This window comes from Macaca thibetana, chromosome 17 (assembly GCF_024542745.1).
Source record: "Macaca thibetana thibetana isolate TM-01 chromosome 17, ASM2454274v1, whole genome shotgun sequence".
In the NCBI taxonomy this organism is placed as follows: Eukaryota; Metazoa; Chordata; class Mammalia; order Primates; family Cercopithecidae; genus Macaca; species Macaca thibetana.
This window is the reverse complement of record NC_065594.1, coordinates 6,886,249-6,907,287: the sequence shown is the minus strand read 5'-3', so window position 1 is coordinate 6,907,287 and position 21,039 is coordinate 6,886,249. Positions and strand designations below refer to the sequence as shown.

At 38.5% G+C, this 21,039-nt stretch overlaps 1 protein-coding gene across 3 annotated transcripts in view; it reads left to right on the top strand.

Annotated features, from left to right (window-relative positions):
* The window catches only part of LNX2 (ligand of numb-protein X 2), a 75,890-nt gene extending 57,445 nt beyond the window's left edge, over positions 1 to 18,445 (top strand). For all 3 annotated transcript variants that reach the window (XM_050766852.1, XM_050766850.1, XM_050766851.1), the window contains exons 5-10: positions 664 to 1,032; positions 3,764 to 3,907; positions 7,661 to 7,838; positions 10,865 to 11,096; positions 13,862 to 14,020; positions 15,863 to 18,445. In XM_050766852.1, the coding sequence (XP_050622809.1) occupies positions 664 to 1,032; positions 3,764 to 3,907; positions 7,661 to 7,838; positions 10,865 to 11,096; positions 13,862 to 14,020; positions 15,863 to 15,998 (1,218 nt within the window). In that variant the 3' untranslated portion in view covers positions 15,999 to 18,445. The remainder of the gene's footprint in view (positions 1 to 663; positions 1,033 to 3,763; positions 3,908 to 7,660; positions 7,839 to 10,864; positions 11,097 to 13,861; positions 14,021 to 15,862) is intronic.
* The last annotated feature ends 2,594 nt before the right edge of the window (positions 18,446 to 21,039 follow it).

Genomic DNA, 21,039 nt, shown 5'->3' with positions numbered 1-21,039 from the left:
ACTTTTAATGGTAAAAGCTGTAATGACTTTTGCACCAGCCTAATACTTGTGTGCTGAGGAATTAGAGTGAAATTACAATTAACCTGGTTTTCTTTCAAGTAAAAGTCACTTATCTAAAATAAGGTTGTATACCTGGAATGTGCTACTTTCCTTAAAATAACAATTTATTTTCTCTAGCTTAAGTGTATTTAATTTGGTAAAAGCAAATTTGTAATCTAGTAAAACTTAAATTTGTGTTCCACTAGAATTAGTATTTATTTCATTAGCACTTGCCGCATGTTGATCTGTTCATTCTCATACTGATCCCATGAAGTAAAACACACTTTACAGATGAGAAGACTCATCTAGACAAGTTCTATAATTTGCCTAAGGTTATCAGTTACTAAATGATAGTACCTAGGACTCTAATTCAAGACTGTCATTAAAGCCCGTGATCCTAGCTACTCTTGTCTCCTTGATGCTAATCAATGTAAGTTAATATTAGAAACTCTATTTTTAAATGTCTTTAATGTGGTTTTCTTTGTAAATAATGATTGTATAGCATTCTCACCATACTTAGCACTCTCACAATACTTAGTGTCCCTTGGAAATGTTACATAAACGTTCCTACAAATTGGAAAAATGAAAGGTTGTCACAGTTTGGTCACAATTCTTTTTTTCTAGGTCAACAACTACAATATCAGCAACGTGTCCCATAACTATGCCAGAGCTGTCCTTTCCCAGCCGTGCAACACACTGCATCTTACTGTGCTTCGAGAGAGGCGCTTTGGCAACCGAGCACACAACCATTCTGATAGTAACTCTCCGCGAGAAGAGATTTTCCAAGTGGTTCTTCACAAACGGGACTCTGGTGAACAGCTTGGCATTAAATTGGTGCGAAGGACAGATGAGCCAGGGGTTTTTATTCTTGACCTGCTGGAAGGGGGGTTGGCTGCGCAGGACGGCAGGCTCTGCAGCAATGACCGAGTGCTGGCCATCAATGGGCACGACCTGAAGCATGGAACTCCGGAGCTTGCTGCCCAGATTATTCAGGTAAACCCTCTGGGCCTTCATTCCAAAGGCTTGGCCGAAATGATCGTATAGCAGTATTTGTTTTCATTGGCCAATAACATCAGAATTCAGGGGACATTTTATATTTCATTAGAAAATCAGGTATGGCTACCTGAATTCTTTAAAATCCACACTAGTATAGCTTCATTGGAGATAGTCTTTTCTAAAAACTGTATCCCTGTGAACTTTGGGGATGATTATTTACAGAGCGTAGGCTCTACTGTTTCATACTCATTTCTCATTTGGGTCCTGGGTTCTATTATTAAGCCAGATGTAGCAGATGGTAGTGTCCACCTTTTAGAAGTGAGGAAAGGGAGGCTTAAAAGAGCTGTGATTACCAAGGATCTGACTTACCTGGTCTCTTAACTCCCTGTCAGGATCTACATAAATAGGGGAAGAGTAACTCTTATCTCGGTAGTGCTTTGTTGTTGTTTTTAAGGAATTCACGGTGTTTAAAATACATGATAAAATTTGTCCTCATAGCATCTTTGTGACGTAAGTAAGGATAGTCATTATTAGAGGAGGAACATGTTTTTCACAAAAACATGAAGACAGGTAAGTTGGAAAGTCCTCCAGGCAAGATCTACACGTTCTGCAACATGCCATAGCATTTAATGGTGTGAGCAACTTCTCCAGTGATAAGGATGCAACAAAGAGAAGTTTTCCTTAAAGTCAGCAAAACAAAACACTGTAAAGGAAACCAGGAATTATGTCCTTGAGCATCAGGAAGTAGACTAGGCCGATAGTCATTGAAAAATGTGTTTACAACACGGAAATAACAATGAAAATTTAAGACTATATGAAAACCCTGGTCTCGGCCGGGCGCGGTGGCTCACGCCTGTAATCCCAGCACTTTGGGAGGCCGAGGCGGGCGGATCACAAGGTCAGGAGATCGAGACCACGGTGAAACCCCGTCTCTACTAAAAATACAAAAAATTAGCCGGGCGCGGTGGCGGCGCCTGTAGTCCCAGCTACTCAGGAGGCTGAGGCAGGAGAATGGCGGGAACCCGGGAGGCGGAGCTTGCAGTGAGCCGAGATCGCGCCACTGCACTCCAGCCTGGGCAACAGAGCGAGACTCCGTCTCAAAAAAAAAAAAAAAAAAAAAAAAAGAAAACCCTGGTCTCAACCCTCTTTATTGTATTGAGAGGAGATTCTGATATTGGTGTAATTTCATAGACTTGAGGTTTAAAGAAATTGGATGCCTTAAAATTTCCTCAGATCAAAGGCAACATTAGGACCTATGTCTGTGGATATCAGCCAGCAGCTGCACCACTAAAACCCAGCTCATCTTGAAAGAGCGGAGATTGGTGGGAGGGAGGGGAGAAAGGACGAGGAGGAAGAAGAAAGCTAATAGAGTTGTAGCATTTGTTTGAGTGAAAGAGTCAAGTGAGAGGCCGGATCAATAAGACAGAAAATAATAGATAGACTATATGTATTTCAGGCAACGTTTAAATTATCTAATCTAGTTCATTCATTTGGATGATTCTAACTAAATTTCTAACCAAAATGTGAAAAAAATACAGATACACAGGTAGAAAATATATTTTAAATTGTCCATGATCATATTTTATATTTGGATGTTATAGTTTCATCGTATTTTGTGCTATAATTTTCTCCAAATAATGGAAAACTGAAGTTGCTCAATTTGTTTCCTTTTGAAAATAAGTAAAAGCCTTATTGTTTTTGGATTTTAAAAAATAACATATACTCCATGTCTTAAAAGGAGACCAATAGTAAATGATTTTAGTAAGGCATTAAACTTGTTTCTCACTTATTTTCTAATGTAAGAATTGAAAATAAAGTGATTTTTTAACATTATTGACTAGAATCACGGGAGAGGTCTCCACTTTGTACCACAATTTCTTTAAAGCAGGCTATCATATTTTCCTGTAGGAATTACAGTAAAATGGCATTGTGGTCATGACGAAGAGTCAGCATCAAATAAATTAGACTTTTACTTTAAAAGGAAGCATTAAATAACTTGTAAAAATGTAACCAATGTAAACGTATGTTCAAAATATGATAGCTAACAAGCCTCTAAATTTAAAACGATAGTCATGAACCTCTAAAATAATTTAACACTTGAGATGTGTGTGTCACATTCACATACATATGCTATATATATACACACACATACATACAAAGTCTTGTTATGCAGGATTTCTGTAGTCATTCTTTTCAAGAATGTTGATGCTGATGTCCTATTTTTGACTCAGACCTATAGAGGCAGAAACAAAGCTGTGCAGAATTTCATTATTATTTCGGAAGTAGCCACCATGGAAATTTATTTCAGAAGTCACAATGGACTTTAATCAAGTTTCGAAGCAGTTCTTCCTTTTATTTTCTTTCCTTTGCTCTGTCTTGCAATATCAAGGCCAACCTTGAAGATGCAAAGAAGTATTACAAGAAAAGTTACCAGTCATGGGGAGATAAGAACCCAGGCAGTGTGACCACTTTGCCTTGGTCATTTTGGAGGTGGGGTTGCAGAGGGCATGCCCAAGAATTTTGTGTGTATGCGCTTCAACTGCAGCAGTTTTAAGATATTAGCTAATGAAACGAACTCATTCCTCTTGCCACCAGGTGCTTGCAGTCACTGCCCAGATGATCCCCTGGTACCGTGATTGAGAAGTGCATTGAAAGTTATACTGTGTGTAATCTTTAAAATTACAAACATCATTAGTCACTTGTGGTAATGTATTTGTGTTTTCTCCAGGCCAGTGGGGAGAGAGTGAATTTAACAATTGCTAGACCAGGGAAGCCCCAGGCTGGTAACACCATTAGAGAAGCAGGAAATCATAGCAGCAGCAGCCAGCACCACACACCACCACCGTATTACAGCAGACCAAGCTCACATAAGGTGAGGATTTTTTTTTTATGCCACCATCAAAGGATCATCGTTACAAGCTGGCAAGATTTCAATGAAGGTTTTTTGTGTGTCAGTCATACCTCAATAAAGTAGTTTTTTAAAAAAAGATTCAAATGAGGGTTGTTATTCTGTTGAAAAATATAGGTGTTTGGAATGTGAAATGTATATGTTTTGCTACCTTGGAGAGTGACTGCGTTGTTCCTTAGAACTAGAGATAGTTGCTTGGAGGGGAAGTTTCCTTTGCCAGGTGATAAACGAGAAGCATGAAATCTTCTACTTGTTTAATCCTACTTGAAAGTGGAATTTATCTTGGGTTGCTTATTTAAATGTAAGAGTTAGTTATTGAAAAAACATAATGAAGACAAGATTGATAAATGTATACTTGGTAATTGAGCCTGTTGCCTACAGAACCAGAATTAGATACGTGAAGATTAAACATATGAATCATGAATTTTGATAGGTATATATATAGCATATTTACATATTTGATAGGTACATATATAGCATATTTCTTTTTATGTTAAAGCTTAGAGGAATATTACCCTAAATCTTTTAAAATTCCCATATGTTAAGCTTTGTTACTGTTTCTTCAGAATCAGTATTTCCCTGGTTTTATAATGTATTCTACCTCAGCTGAGAATTTTGATGCTACCTCACTTTCAGTCCAGAAATCTAAAAGGATGGTACTTTAGCATTCTTGGTATAATTTACTTGATTTGATCCTTCATTTGAACTCTTAACTTCCAGTGGGCCAGGAGTTTTAAAACAATGATGCGAATGATGCTTACCCAATTATGTGAAAATAAAAGCTAAGTGTGAGCTACCAGAGTAATTCTCCTTAAGTAAAATTAAATTGCTTTACTAAGCAAAAACTTTTTTATTGTCACCTGAAAGTACAACATTTGAGTGAGTAATTAGCTTTGGAGTCCGTCTCTGGTACCCTAAGAAAGCATAGCTTAAAGACAGTATTTTTGGCCCATCAGGTTTATATGGTTTTTTTTTTTTTTTTTTTTTTTTTTTTGAGACGGAGTCTCGCTCTGTCGCCCAGGCTGGAGTGCAGTGGCCGGATCTCACCTCACTGCAAGCTCTGCCTCCCGGGTTTACGCCATTCTCCTGGCTCAGCCTCCGAGTAGCTGGGACTACAGGCGCCTGCCACCACACCCGGCTAGTTTTTTGTATTTTTTAGTAGAGACGGGTTTCACCATGTTAGCCAGGATGGTCTCGATCTCCTGACCTTGTGATCTACCCGTCTCGGCCTCCCAAAGTGCTGGGATTACAGGCTTGAGCCACCGCGTCCGGCCAGGTTTATATGGTTTTCTGAGCTTAAGTTCTATACAGACTTGTCACTGGTCTTTGGTTTAGTTAATACTTAAAAGAAATTATAATCACAGACTTCATTCTCATTTCTGAGCAAAACTCAAAATGTATGAAGGAAACCTGTAATTTGCCTTTAAATAATGACTGTGGAAATGGAGTAATTGTTTTAAATAGGAATTTTTGAATAGGCATTGTTTCATATACCTAGTCCTTGTTTTATAAGTTTTGTGTACATATAAAACTATAATATAAGGTACAAGTTGGTAATTGAATCTTTTATGTTATTGAATTTTATAATTTGAGATATGGGTATATATAACAATATTACAGTTTTAAGAGAGTTTGAAAAACTGTAATTAATAATTCCAGTATTCATATAGCAAACTGTCCTTAATTCAGTTTGTTTTGGGCACATGTATTTTTCTGTTATAACTATGCTAATTCTGATTCTCTTTAATTTTATATGACGATGTTCTAAATAGTGATGCTGAACTTAATCTGTTCTAGGCACTCTGCAAACCTGGCTGGTTAGAAAAACCACTTGAAATGGAATGTGTTTATTTAGCTATTTACTACTAACATGCTCTGCTTGTTATGTCAAATCCTGATACAGCATAGTAAAAGTCTCCTAGGGAGAAAACATGCAAATTCACCAGAACAATCTTTTCAGACAATTATAATCATTCTGAAAAAAATATAGTATATATGTTAGTCTACTACAAAGCTTCCCAGTAGCTGTTTTGATAAACATTCATGTAGTTTTAGGAAGTTCCTTGAAGCATACTGAGTATAATCTTTGAAGTTTGGTTTGGTTCCTGGGTAAAAATTGCATACATTTCAGACACTTAGAGTAATAAAACACCCACACTTAACTGCTTAAATATGTAAGAACTGAACCTGCTTAAATAAATATACTCAAGGTTGAGTTTACCTGAGTTGTCTTCAGAATAAAGTTGTGTTTGTCTAATTTTGAAGGCTGCTGACAAAAATGTCATACCTTTGGATAGGAGACTGCCTTAAAATGTTTACAAATTTTCTCCTTGGTCATAACATTTTCTGGGAATACTGTGCTGCTATTACAGATAGCTCCTTTGGTAAAATTTCAAGAGTATAATTTCACATCTGGTGAAGGGTAGATAGGGCCTAGAATTCCAGGCCCTGATTTAGAGATTTGATAAACGCCGTTATTAACAGTTAAATACATGTCAATTCTCTAATGTGACTTAAGGAAATGTTATAATTCTGTAAATATAATTTGTATTTTTTATTTTTTATATTAACGGTGTTAATTACAACATTCTCTTAACAGTTAATAAGTGTTAAAACCTTCTGAGACATTATCTTGCACTGTACACTTAATGGGATAGTTCTTGTGTGGGTGCATATATACAATATGTACATGTAGTCTATCACACTATATAGACATATACAAAATACTATTTATATTAATATATATCGTACATACTTTTAACACACGTAAGTTTTGAATCCCAGGACGGTTGCCTGTATTAACATGATTCAGGACAAGTTACATGACCTCCCTAAGTTTGTTTCATCTTTTGTCAAATGGGGTCAATAATAATATATAATTTCAGGACTTTTGTGAAGTTTAAAGGAAATAATGCATGTAAAGGCATTAGCTTTTCACAGGCTAAGCCCAAATGTTAATTATTATTTTAATATTGCGTATGTACATCTTATTTTTTACTGAGTTCTAATTCAAAAGAAAAGTGATGTTTTAAATTCTTTTTCTTCCAGGAGCATCTCAATAATAAACAGTAGTAACAAATGTCAGTAAAAATGGAAGAATATTAATTTGTTGGGAATTTATTTCCCTGTCATTAACTTTTTCAAAAATTCAGTCATTTTGTATCCCTTTAGCTTTTCATGAAGATTTTGGAGGTAGATTTGCAACTTCTTCATGATTTGAGCACTCATAGTCCTAGTCAGTGAGAATCAGGAGATAGGTCGATGGCCTTTTTCTGGCAGTTGCCAAAATCTATACTTTCGTGCTACTCTGTCAACTTGTCTTTCAAAGAAATGGGAGAAAGATGGAAGTAAAATTAATTGATTTGTCTTCAGAATCTTAAAACTCAAAAGCATCATTTACTTTAGTGCAGCTGATCAAAGATGAAGCTCAAACAAATTATACAAATGATGTGCTTATTTTACTTTGACTGCCAGATTTCAGCAGTCCTGAGTTTTTTCAGGTACATAAACAGTCATATGAAAATAACATAGTCCAAAATTTGACATTGATCCACAGTAGACTTATTAAGAACTGTATATTACTTTCATTTGCAATTAAGGAATAAAAAATAATTACTGTATAAATGCCATGTATGTTATTACCTTAGTTTGAAGTAATAACTTCACTTCAACTATATTTTATTCATTATCCAATGATTTTTTTCTTGTGTGTTTTAGGATCTTACTCAGTGTGTTACATGCCAAGAAAAACACATTACTGTAAAGAAGGAACCACATGAGTCCCTTGGCATGACCGTTGCTGGGGGCAGGGGAAGTAAGAGTGGTGAGCTGCCCATCTTTGTGACCAGTGTGCCGCCCCATGGCTGCCTTGCACGAGATGGCAGAATAAAGAGAGGTAAGATGGGATCTTTAAAAATGTTACCACATCTGGCCGGGCGCGGTGGCTCAAGCCTGTAATCCCAGCACTTTGGGAGGCCGAGACGGGCGGATCACGAGGTCGGGAGATCGAGACCATCCTGGCTAACACGGTGAAACCCCGTCTCTACTAAAAAAATACAAAAAAACTAGCCGGGCGAGGTGGTGGGCGCCTGTAGTCCCAGCTACTCGGGAGGCTGAGGCAGGAGAATGGCGTGAACCCGGGAGGCGGAGCTTGCAGTGAGCTGAGATCCGGCCACTGCACTCCAGCCTGGGCGACAGAGCGAGACTCCGTCTCTCAAAAAAAAAAAAAAAATGTTACCACATCTTATTTCTGAATTAAATGCACATTTAAAAAAATAAAGAGTATCTACAAAGTATCTATTAAACATGACTTTTTAAAATCCTTTAAACTGTCCCTTGCATATGGAAGCATAAAGTCATTCTATGAGATTAGAAAAATGCCTTATATAAAGGAAAGTTGCTGAACCTTGACGACAGTACCAGAATTTGCTAACAGTTACTCAGACTGTTAGATTATTTTATCTTAGGAAAAGATCCTCTAGCATTAAAACAGACTTAGATACTCCAAAGGGCCATCTCACTGAAAAATAAATGTTTCTTTTAATAAAGTGTCTGTAGAAGAGGACTCAGAGAGGAGGTGAAGCAGAAGACAAAATTAATTTTGGGGATAAATGCATTTGCCATTTCATATTCCCTATCAATGCTATATAATTTTGTATAGATAGGGGTTGCAGCTAGCCTCTATTACCATGGTAAAAATAGCAGTCTCCATTGACTTAGTTTGTATATAAGGTAAGAAAAGTGACTCTGAAAACTTATTTTTCCAGGAATGAAGTTGAACCCTTACCTCACACCATAAACACAAATTAAATCATAATGGATTCAAGATCTAAATATAAGAGCTGAAACTCTTAGAAGAAAACACAAATGTAAATCCTCATGACCTTGGATTAGGCAGTAGTTTGACAGACTGGACTTTAAAACTGCAAACTTTAGTGCTGCAAAGACTACAACCAAGCAAATGAAAAAATAACCGACAGAATGGGAAAAACATTTGCAAATTATATATATGACAAATGGCTTGTGTCTAGAATATATATTCTTACAACTCTACTTAAAAAGACAGAAAACACAACATAAAAATGAGGAAAGAATCTGAATAGACATTTCTCCAAGAAGATAAATAAATGGCCAGTATTCCCATGAAAAGATGCTCAGGCTGGGTGTGGTGGCTCACACCTGTAATCCCACGACTTTGGGAGGCCAAGGCAGGTGGATCGCTTGAGCCCAAGAGTTTGAGAACAGTCTGGGCAATATGGCACAACCTTGTCTCTACAAAAAATACAAAAATTAGCCAGCTGTGGTGGTGTGAACCTGTAGTAATCCCAGTTTACTCAGGAGTTGAGGTGGGAAGATCACCTGAGCTCCACAGGTCAAGGCTACAGTGGGATGAGATCATGCCACTGTACTCCAGCCTGGCATCAGAGTGAGACCCTGTCTCAAACGCAAATCAAAACCACAGTGAGATACTACTTCACAACCAGTAGGATGACAATAATAAAAAAGACAACGAATAATAAACACTGGCAAGGATGTGGAGCAATGGAAACCCTCATTAATTGCTGGTGGGAATATAAAGTGGTACAACTGTTTTTGGAAAACAGTTTGGTAGCTCCTCAAAGAGTTAAACTGATTCCTCATATAGTTAACCATATGACCAACAATTCCACTTCTAGAGACATGAAAACAGCTGTTCATATGAAAACCTGTATACCAGTGTTCATAGCAGCATTATTCACAGTAGCCAAAAAGTGGAAACTCGAATGTCCATCAGCTGATGAATGGATCAATGGAATGTGGTCTGCCCATACAACAAAATATGATTTGGCCATGAAAAGGACTGAAGTACTGGCACAAATTACATGGGTGAACCCTGAAAATATTATTCAAGTAAAAGAAGCTAGATATAAAAGACCATATATGAGTCCCTTTACATGAAATGTTCAGAAGAGGCAAATCTGTAGAGACAGAAAGTAAATTAGTAGTTGCTTAGGGTTGGGGAAGGGGAATGATGGGTATAGAGGGAGTGATTAAAATGTTCTCAAAATTACTGTAGTGATGCTTGCACAACTGTGAATATACTAAGACCTTAAAATTATATTATTTAAATGGGCGAATTGAATAGTATGTGAATTATTTTCTCAAGCTGCTATTAAATAAAGGTTATTTGTCCAGTTGTAGTATTGGGTAATTTTATTTCCTTTTTGTTCTTTTAATGATTTGCTTTAATAATCTGAAAAGCTGATGATAAATTGGAAGAGAGAAATTTCTGTAGACTTTGTAGCACAAATGTCTGCTTCCTACAAAACTAATCTTTCCTAACCTTTGATATAATCCTCATTGCCGTTTTTTATTATATTACTTAGCAGAGCAACAGTTCTTTTCTTCCTCAAACAGGGAAGACATTCAAACCACAAGTTTCATTTCTTTGTGTGGGCCCAGGGATAGCTTCTCTGTACATATTCTGATATTTGCCCTGAATGAACTATACAGGGCTGTCCTTATGTATAGAACTGTGTAAATATAAAGCGGAATACATTAAACATTTATTTCTAAGGGCAAAGGATCAAATGATTTTTGATTGAACAGAATTGTAGAAATCTCTGAAACTCTAAGAGAAATGAACCTGCCCAGGGCCTGTACACAACTAAACTCAAACTGATGATTCGAACTTCCAGTCATGTCAAGGTGCCTCAGGCCACACTTTTTCCCATGTATTATGACATTATTTTAAAATTATGAAATGTTTTTCTGTGTATTGGGTTTCTTCTCATTATAAAAATTACAAAGAAATAATAAATGCCATTTATTATTATACCTTATCTCATCAGAGTTGTGGGAACAAACTTTTGTTGCTTAGTTTATAAACAAAAAGAACTGTAGGTGACTCAGCCCATTTTTCTTGTTTCTTCATCTGAATAGGTGATGTGTTGCTGAATATCAACGGCATTGATTTGACCAATTTAAGTCACAGTGAGGCAGTTGCAATGCTGAAAGCCAGTGCCGCATCCCCTGCTGTTGCCCTTAAAGCACTTGAGGTCCAGATTGTTGAGGAGGCGACTCAGAACACGGAGGAGCAGCCAAGTACTTTCAGCGAAAATGAGTATGATGCCAGTTGGTCCCCATCATGGGTCATGTGGCTTGGGCTTCCAAGGTACTGAGCGCTTTCTTGTTTTATGGAAATCATAATCATACTTGCAACCCTTATCAGTGTGTAGCATGATAAATTTACCCGTTGGAATTAAAAAAAGCTTTAATTCAATAAAAGTAGCAACATCAAATCAAACTACAAAAGAAAAGGATAATTTTTCTTAGGATATTACATTTTAAAAGGTACACAAAGAAAGCAGTTGTGTCTATTCCTGTTAAGGCTCCTCAGTGGGCTAGCCATGAGATTGGATAACCCAGCCTCTTGCTTAGAAAAGCTGTCATTTACCAGCACTCATTCTGCTATGTGCTGAGACTTCATGCATTTTTCATCAGAAAAACCAGGCCAATCTTGGGGCCTTCCCCCATCCCAGAAGCCTTTCTTAATACCTTTTTAATTTTTTTTAACTCTCCCTAAAAAAGGCAGTATTTAAACTCAATTTTTATTGGATGCAAGAGTCTATTAAGCCAAACCATTAGTGTTCAAGAATGGCTGTTTCACTTTTGTTTTTTTATCAGTGTGACCAGCCAAGATATGCTGTGGTTGGTCAGTGCTGGGGTCACAGAAGCACGTAGAACCTCCAGTGGCATCCCAGGGTGCATTCCTTTCCGCAGTTTTTGTTGTTTGACATTTGAGATAGGAAGAATGTGTGTTCCTATCATTATTTGTTGTTGTTGCCTAATCCATTTAGATTCTTACTGCACGTAAGAATACTAAAGCTATGAAGCATTTCGACTCTTGACCAAGTATGAAAATTATTGATTCTTTAAAATAAAATTAAACAATAAGAATTTGCTATTTTCTGAGCCACCTGACTCGGATACGTTCATAACAACTAGCATTTAGATAGCGCTTCAAGGCTCTTTGTGCATAGTGGGTGAGAAGTGGTCCACTCATGCAGTGGCCGGGCAGCGCGTTGCAGACCTCAGAACTCGTGTGCACCTCTAATGATGGAGCAGGCAGAGAGCAGCAGCGTCCTGGAGAAACTTGGTCCCTAGTGCTTCTTTTAATTTTCCTTATCTGTTACCCCAGTCTAGTTTGGGGATTGGCACATTGACCTCTTTGTTCAGAGCATTTTCTGGTGTGCCAGGCATAATAGCAAAGATTTTAGATGAGAAATAACAGTATAGTAAAATCTATTTTTGAGCCCACCGGTGTTGAAAGAATACCTGTCAATAAAAGGCTACTATTCAATGTATGTGTGGAGGTTTCTGTTGAATGCAAAGCTATATTCAACAGCCATGTGTCCTCCTCGGTGGGTACAGGTGGCCCCTATATGCAAGTTTCACACCAGATAGTGTAGCAGCTCTACTCTGCTTTTCTTGAAAAGGGAGGTTTCTTCCACTGCAATTTCTTGGTGTATACAAGAAAGCTATTTGTGTCAGAAGATGGCAGCATTAGGAAAATAACCAACACTGTCCCTTTAAATCCAGGCCAGTGCATGGGACCTTGTTCCATCCCAGAAGCCTTTCTTATCAGTGAGCTAAGAAACTAGATAAGATGAGAAGGTCTGGCATGGTAAACATTGCTTTATAGAATTGGCTTTATTAAGAAATAATAAAACAGGATCTTTAAAACTATTTTATTTGTATTATATATATTTATTATTTTATTATGGATTAAAAACAGGAAACCTTGCCTTCCATGCATTTAGATCCGGTTCCACCTAAAGATGAAAGATACTTATTTATTATAAAGAGATTTTTTTTTTCTGTAGCCTTTAGGTGTGGTTTTTTTTGTTTGTTTTGTTTTTAAGATTTTACTCACTGTTTCTTCCCAAATCCATAGAGCTATGGAAACATAAGTATATTTTTTTTTCCTCCCTCTCTGGACACATCCTCCAATCTGGCAGTAGCATTCTAACTGTAGTTTCTCAGTGTCTGTGATACATTTATATATGCATGTGTGTGTATAGCTGTGTGTATATTTTCTTCTTTTTTAAAAGATGAGGTCTTGCTCTGTCACCCAAGCTGGCATGATCATAGCTCACTGCAGCCTCAACCATCTTGGTTTGATGGCTCCATCTTGGAGCCATCCTGGGCTCAAGCCATCTTCCTGTCTCAGCCTCCCAGTAGCTGGGACTACAGGCACATGACACTGAACCCAGCTTGTCTATGACAGAAAAAAAAAAGAAAAAGATTTTTTGTTAGTGTTTTCCAGATTGATTTCTCTATTTTGGCAAGTAAGAGTCTCCCTTAAAATGAAAACATCCTAAGTAAAGGAGAAAATAACAACTCCTCTTGTAGACTAAAAGCTGCAGGACCTTCAGAAAAGAGAAGGAATTTTCTGCCTTCTTTTTGGAAGCTGCGCTCCTAGTCTTTTTCTTCTTTCATTCGCGTGCTGGGCTTGGCAGTACCAGACCTCTTTTGTCCCACGTTGTAAGTCCTCTTGTAGATGAAAGTGATTAGTAGAATTGGGGACTTTGTTGACAATGCAGTGAGCAGATATAGGTACATAACCTTTTTGTACAGGTTACTGAGGTGTAATTTGTAACCAAGTTCTCTACTTTTGTGTGTGTGTGTGTGTGTGTGTGTGTGTGTGTGTGTGTGTGTGTATGTCTTCACTTGGGAAGACTGAAAAAAGTTGGAGAAATTCAAGTCTACCTAGGACTGTGTCTATGCTAGAAAATGGATTGTCAAAATAATCTATTAATAGCCCTTTTTCTTTTTTCCAAGAGTGGTAAATATAACATGGTGTGGGGTTATAACAAAAATAAGCGGCTATAAAAGCCTCCATGTTAATGTTTTCTTTATTTTTGTGTTTGTTTATAGTACACTTCATAGCTGCCACGATATAGTTTTACGAAGAAGCTACTTGGGAAGTTGGGGCTTTAGTATCGTTGGTGGATACGAAGAGAACCACACCAATCAGCCTTTTTTCATTAAAACTATTGTCTTGGGAACTCCTGCTTATTATGATGGAAGATTAAAGTGAGTCTTGTTCTAATTAATGATGTGATTCATGTTGATGACACCGGACATGATCTAGACCGGGGTCAGGGGTCAGCACCAAATCCAGCCTGTTTTTGAAAATAAAGTTTCATTGCAGTGCAGCTACACTTGCTGGTTTATGTACTCTCTGGCTCCCACACTACACCAGCAGAGTTGATGTCGTCGTGACAGAGACTGTGTGGGTCTTGAAGCCTAAAATATTTACCATCTGACCCCTTACAGAAAAAAAATTTGCCAATCCCGATCGAGACTGAAGTGTTACCTTTACTATCTTGTCACTTATAGCTATGTTTCATTAATCTGATGACAGAAACTGAACCTGAGTTATTTCATCGGACATATTTCATTCATCATGTTGTGATGTGACACTGAGCACTGAGTAAGTTTCCCACACAGCCTACTCAGGTCCAGTCCTGTCATTAGATGACTCTGCTTTATTTTTCTCCACAGCACTCCTCTCTACCTGAGATCGTTTATGCAAGCTCCATAAGGGAGGGATCTTGTTGCATTTATTGTTATATCCCTAGCAGTCATAACAATACCTTGCATAAAGTAAGATCTCCATAAATATTTGATGAATGAATGTACAACAGCTTACAGGATGCCTGGCGCAGTGCTAAGTGCTGTGCATGCATTATGTAATCTTAACAATCCTATGAGGTAAGTTTCTTTATTCCTGTTTTAAAACAAACAAGATAACTGAGGCTTGGAAAGGTTAAGAAACTTGCCCACAATGAAATAGCTGAAAGTGGTTGGCTGGCATTCAGACCCAGGACTATCTGGCTATAGATCCCTGGACTTTAACCCCTCTGCCAGCCTCTACCACTGAGCAAAAGTCCTCGCTCAGTGTACAGCGTCTTATCAAAGCTTGGGCACTGGGAGAAGAAAAGAGAAGGTGTCATGGCAAGAGATCATCACCAGCAGAGAGGAGGTGGTTGATTGTAAATTCTTAATAGCTGGTTTATGAAGGAAGAGCCATTTCTTAAAAAGTAAATGTTGACATTCTATATAGAATGCTATACAGATGGAAAATGTACACTGTTTGCAAGGAGTAAGTGACATCTAAATAATGTGTGGAAAGGTGATTGGGAGTGGTATGCTCCAGGTCAGCCTATATTGATAAAGATGAAAAGAAAATAATTTTAGGAGGAAAGCGTAGGGAAAAATGAATTAATCACTTAGCTAAGTGATTAACCAGTCTGGGCCTCTGTTAATTATAATTTGTATTCTTCCTACTTCCAAAAAGAAATTGAAGTAGTCAACAGTAAAATAGCATATTTATGGTATAAATAGAAGACCAAAAACCATAAGGATAATTATGGTAATTATAAGGCTGGAAAGGTCCTCCAATTCATCATCCATGATAATTCTGCTTAGAGTACAGTGAGTGTCAACAGCTGAAAGAAGAGGAAGTATGGGTCTTATTTCCAACTTCAACCGTCAGATGTATGAGCTCTAAGAATGAATAGAGACATAGCAGTCAAAATAATAAGCAACCCCCTTCAAATGCATGACTTGGTATTTTTTTAAAGAGAGAGCATATTTACTCTATATTTTGCTTAAATTAGTGTGAAAATTACTCTGCTTGTCCTTGACATTCACCGACTGGTTATGGAGTCGTTGGCCCAGGGGTTTCCTTGATTGGCAAGGGAAAGCCAGCACAGGCTTAACAGCTGTCCCAGACAAAGTAGATTATACACCCTAATCATTGACAGTTAAGTGGTAAGTGAAGCCGCATTTTTCATGCTAAATAAATCTCAATTGGGATATTTTTAATACCATGAAAATAGTAACATTCTGTATCTGTCTCTCTTTGTCCAGGTGTGGCGACATGATCGTGGCTGTAAACGGGCTGTCGACCGTGGGCATGAGCCACTCTGCACTAGTTCCCATGCTGAAGGAGCAGAGGAACAAAGTCACTCTGACCGTTATTTGTTGGCCTGGCAGCCTTGTATAGGTTTTGGAAATTGGTTTCAAATCTCGCATCTTCCTTTTTTAGGTTTTTGAAAGAAAACCCTTTGGTTTCATTGTGTTTGTGGTTTAGGAGCTGCTGACACCGCTGGCATACACAGGGCCAAAACCCACCAAGATTGTCCATTTATGTTTATTTAAATGGTTTCCTAAGTTAGTTACATTTCTTTTAGCTTGGAAACAGTCTTCCACTAACCTTTGTGAGTTTATATTTTCAGAATTCAAACTTAGTTGTTAAAATGTTACCTAAGGTAATGAGCAAAGCTTACCCAAACTGTGCCCCGGCTGGAGTAGAGACCTTCTGGTGGGTCTGTGTTTTCAGCAACTGAATCATAGAATGAGTCCTATATCCCTCAGACCTGACGTCAGCGAAGCCAGTAACAACAGCATGTACTGCCAGTGTCATAACCAATACCATGAATGAGTATACTTTAAATTTTGATGATAACTGTTCCCCTTTTTTTTTTTTTTTTGAGACGGAGTCTCGCTCTGTCGCCCAGGCTGGAGTACAGTGGTGTGATCTCAGCTCACTGAAACCTCCACCTCCTGGGTTCATGCCATTCTCCCGCCTCAGCCTCCTGAGTCGCTGGTACTACAGGCATGCGTCACTACGCCCAGCTAATTTTTTGTACTTTTAGTAGAGACGGGGTTTCACCGTGTTAGCCAGGATGGTCTTGGTCTCCTGACTTTGTGATCTGCCTGCCTCAGCCTCCCAAAGTGCTGGGATTACAGGCATGAGCCACCGCACCCGGCCGTTCCCCATTTTTTATTGGTGCCAACATTTCAAAACTTCATACTGTTTATAAAGTGATTTTCTTGTTTATTTCTACTGTTATCTCTCAATACTTATAGAAGATGAAGAAATAAGTCTGACAACACTAAAGAGATTTCTTAAATAATACACTATTATTAGAATAGTAGAGAATAAAAGATAATGTTATCCAGTTACAAAGGAATTTGGATGATAATTATAACTTAATGTTAGAGATGGTAAAGCTGCACTTACTTGAACAGCCCAAAAGCATTAAAAATCTATTTCCAAAGGAATCTTTTGCTATGTAGGGAAATTTTGAAGTAGTTTTTGCTAAAAAAAATTATTTCTAGAGTTGTGTTATTCTTAGCAGTAATCTTGGCTAGAAATGTTTTTGTGATTTATGCAATTAAACAAAACGATAAAGATAAAACCATATTATTAAATACATATATATCACAGCTAAGTAAGAGAAAGGGAGACCTTTTTGTTTTATTCGGGTAGGAGTATTTCTTGTGTATTTTAGAAACAATTATTTTTCCCATTATTTCTTACGAGCTTAGTTGTTTCAAGTAGGAGACAGCAAAGTTCTGTTTTATTGGAAATGTAGGTTTTAGATGTATCTTTCAGTCTGCTCTCGGTCACTAGACTATTTCATATTTTTTGAAATGTTTTTGAAAATTATGACTAGCCCATTTTTTGTCCTTTATTCAACACACTTATCCTCTGAAGAACACATAAATAAGTGAATAAGATAAAAATATCTTTACCTTATTAATATTATACATACTTGAAAAAAGTTTCATTTAGAAACCTAGTTCAGAATCTGAGCTAATTTACAAGTGACCTCTGTAATAAATGGTATTGATAATCAGAGAATGTATTTCAGAATACTACAGTACAATATATTATGAAGCATGACCACTTTATTTTCAAACTTAGCAATTGCATTGCTGGGGTTTATTGTATCTGTAGCATGTCACAGATTATTTCAGTTCGTTTTATAATGATTTTTAAAAAACATATCTATTTGGAATAAAGGAGATACAGCAGCAGTCATTGCTACTGACTTGTTCGACCCCTTAACTACACTGTACGATCAACATACAACAAGATGTGGTGGAATGGCCCGTACAGTATATTACTGTTGTGTGATGATTGGCTTTGGAAGCAATTTGATATTGAAATGCTTTGATATTCTAATTGACATGGAACAAGTTTTTTCCCTGCTCCCCAAATAGAATTTTGTAACCAACTTTGCTATTTTTTTAAAGTTTGTAAGAATGTGTCATTCCTTGGGGAGTAGCCATCCATCAACAAATATCTTGACTGCTACTTTGTTATATACAAAATACTTACATTGAACCTGGTGGCATAATGCATCTTTTGAAAGAAGAAATTTTTTCACTCTCATTTTTATCATAGAAATCTTGGAATCAGCTTAAGCTGTAGCTTTTATGACAAAAGACAGTCATTTTTGGTCAGAGTGATATTTGGTGATGGAAACTTGTTCATAATTTATTGTTACTACAGAACTATTTGGATTTTCTCATTTTTAGTTCTGACAGTTAAATACTTTGGTTTGTTCTGTGCCTTCAGTTTAAATTATTTCAGGATTTTTCAGATGTTTAAATAATGGTGTGAATCATTCAGGATGGAAATAAAAGTCATCCTTTCTGTAATAGTGACGTTGTCTCTTTTCTTGAACAGCAGCTGTTAACTTAGTCTGTGATCTGTATTTTTGTTGCTGGCTCCGCTGTCCTTATAATATACCGAGTCAGAATCACAAACCCACCTTATTCTCACCCCACAGTTTCTTTTCCTTTTTCCTTTTTTTTTTTTTTTTTTTTTGACAGAGTCTCAGTCTGTCGCCCAGGCTGGAGTGCAGTGGCACAATCTTGGCTCACTGCAACCTCTGCCTCCCTGGTTCGAGCAATTCTCCTACCTCAGCCTCCCGAGTAGCTGAAACTACAGGTGCCCACCACTAGGTCTGGCTAATTTTTGTATTTTTAGTAGAGACGGTTTCGCCATGTGGGCCAGGCTGGTCTCGAACTGCTGGCCTCAGGTGATCCGCCCGCCTCAGCCTCCCAAGGCACTGGGATTACAGAGGTGAACCACCATGCCTGGCCTTTTTCTTTTCTAATATGGTTACGAGGGAAAAAAATTTTTTTGACTGAAAGAAACAAAGTTGTCTCCTAGTTTTCTAGCAAGTTAAGTTCAAACTGAGGCCTCTGTGGTCAGACTCCTAATTGGATTTTCCAGATGGCTCCGTGGTCCTTGCTCCAGCAGCCTCCTCAGAACACACACACACATCACGCCACTGCCCCGCCCCAGTTCCTGCCTCCAGCACACACTTACGGTGTTTCCTCCAACTGTAAAGCTTTTTCTTCTCTGCTGGTTCACATTGTTCCCATATCTGGAGTGAGGGCTTAAGTGACACTCCATCTGTCTCACTCTTAACTCCACTCCCCACTTTCCCTCTTAATGGTGAATTTCTGTAGGCCTTTGTGTATGCATTTCTTCTGGCCTTGATCTCTTGCTACCTAATTAGAGTTTTAAGTACCATCTTTAACCTTGCAACTTTGAGTACCACTGACACCTAAGTCTACAGCTCCCACAGTCCATAGCCTGAGACAGACACCTAGATCTCAGCACCTCCAAAACTGAAATCTGTGCTTTCGCAAGCATTTGCCTACGTCCTGTCTCTTCATCTTTCAATCCAAACTCTTAAGCCTTCAGAGTAACTTTTCTAAACCCCAACTCTAATCATATCCTTGCCCTGTTTAAAAATCTTCATTTGGCCGGGCACAGTGGCTCACGCCTGTGATCCCAGCACTTTGGGAGGCCGAGGTGGGTGGATCATGAGGTCAGGAGATAAAGACCATCCTGGCTAACACGGTGAAACCCTGTCTCTACTAAAAATACAAGCAATTAGCCGGGCGTGGTGGCAGGTGCCTGTAGTCCCAGCTACTCAGGAGGCTGAGGCAGGAGAATGGTGTGAACCCAGAAGGTGGAGCTTGCAGTGAGCTGAGATGGCACCACTGCGCTCCAGCCTGGGTGGCAGAGCAAGACTCTGTCTCAAAAAAAAAAAAAAAATCTTCATTTATTCCATGTTGTCTGCAGGATAAATCAAAAGACTTGGTACAGCACAAAAGGCTTTCCGTGGTTTGGCGCCCCGCTTTCCCCTGTGGCCTTATTTCCACCCTTTCTTCCTATATAAACCACCCCAGCCCACATACATCCCCTGCCCTCTGCATCTGCAGGGGCTGACTTGGCTCAAGTGACACCCCTCTTTTAAGATATCTTTACCAATGTCTCTGGCCAAGCTTTTTCTGGCTCCTTTTAAAGATTTCATTAAGTTACACATTTATGGTCATGGCTATATGCTAGGAAGAAGAAAACTTGCCAAGTAGATGCTTGATTACCCCATCTGTGACAGTGTTTTAAAACTAGACAATACATGTCAGAGATTCTGTCGCTTCTGAAGAGCTCAAGATACTGCCAAGTTAGAATCGAGGCTTAATTTCTTTTTCTGTTCTGGGAGTCTACAGTACGTTTAGTCATCGTGTCGTCTTCTTCTCTTGGCTGTGCCATTTTCTCAGACTCCTTGCTCATGAGCGTTCTGAGAATGCTGATGCTGGTCAGGTATATTGCAAGTTGCTCTCTATTGGAATTTGCTGTTTTTTCTTATTATCAGACTGGCAAATGGGTTTTTGGAGCAATATCCCCAAGGTAAAATGCTGTTGTCCTCATATCAAGGATACCTCCTGTCTGTGTGATTTATGGCTGCTGAACTTGGCCTCGACCACCCGGCCTCTGCACTATTTACCCGGTTTCTCTACGATAGTGTGAGCAGCCCATGCTTGAGCAGTGGGAGTTATTCTCTCCGTTTATCTTTGAGCTGGTCAGGAAAATTGAGGCCTCTGGTGCTGCTTAGGGAGCACCTTGTGGGTAGAAGGCAGGTGGAAATCTTTGGTTAAGAGTATCGGGGCAATAGTCCAGGCGCGATGGCTCATGCCTGTAATCCCAGCCACTTTGGGAGCCCGAGGCAGGCAGATGACTTGAGGTCAGGAGTTTGAGACCAGCCCGTCCAACATGGTGAAACTTCATCTCTACTAAAAATACAAAAATTAACCGAGTGTGCCGGTGGGTGCCTGTAAGCCCAGCTACTTGGGAGGCTGAGGCACAAGAATCGCATGAACCCGAGAGGTGGAGGTTGCAGTGAGCCAAGATTGCACTACTGCACTCCAGCCTGGGTGACAAGAGTGAAAGCTCC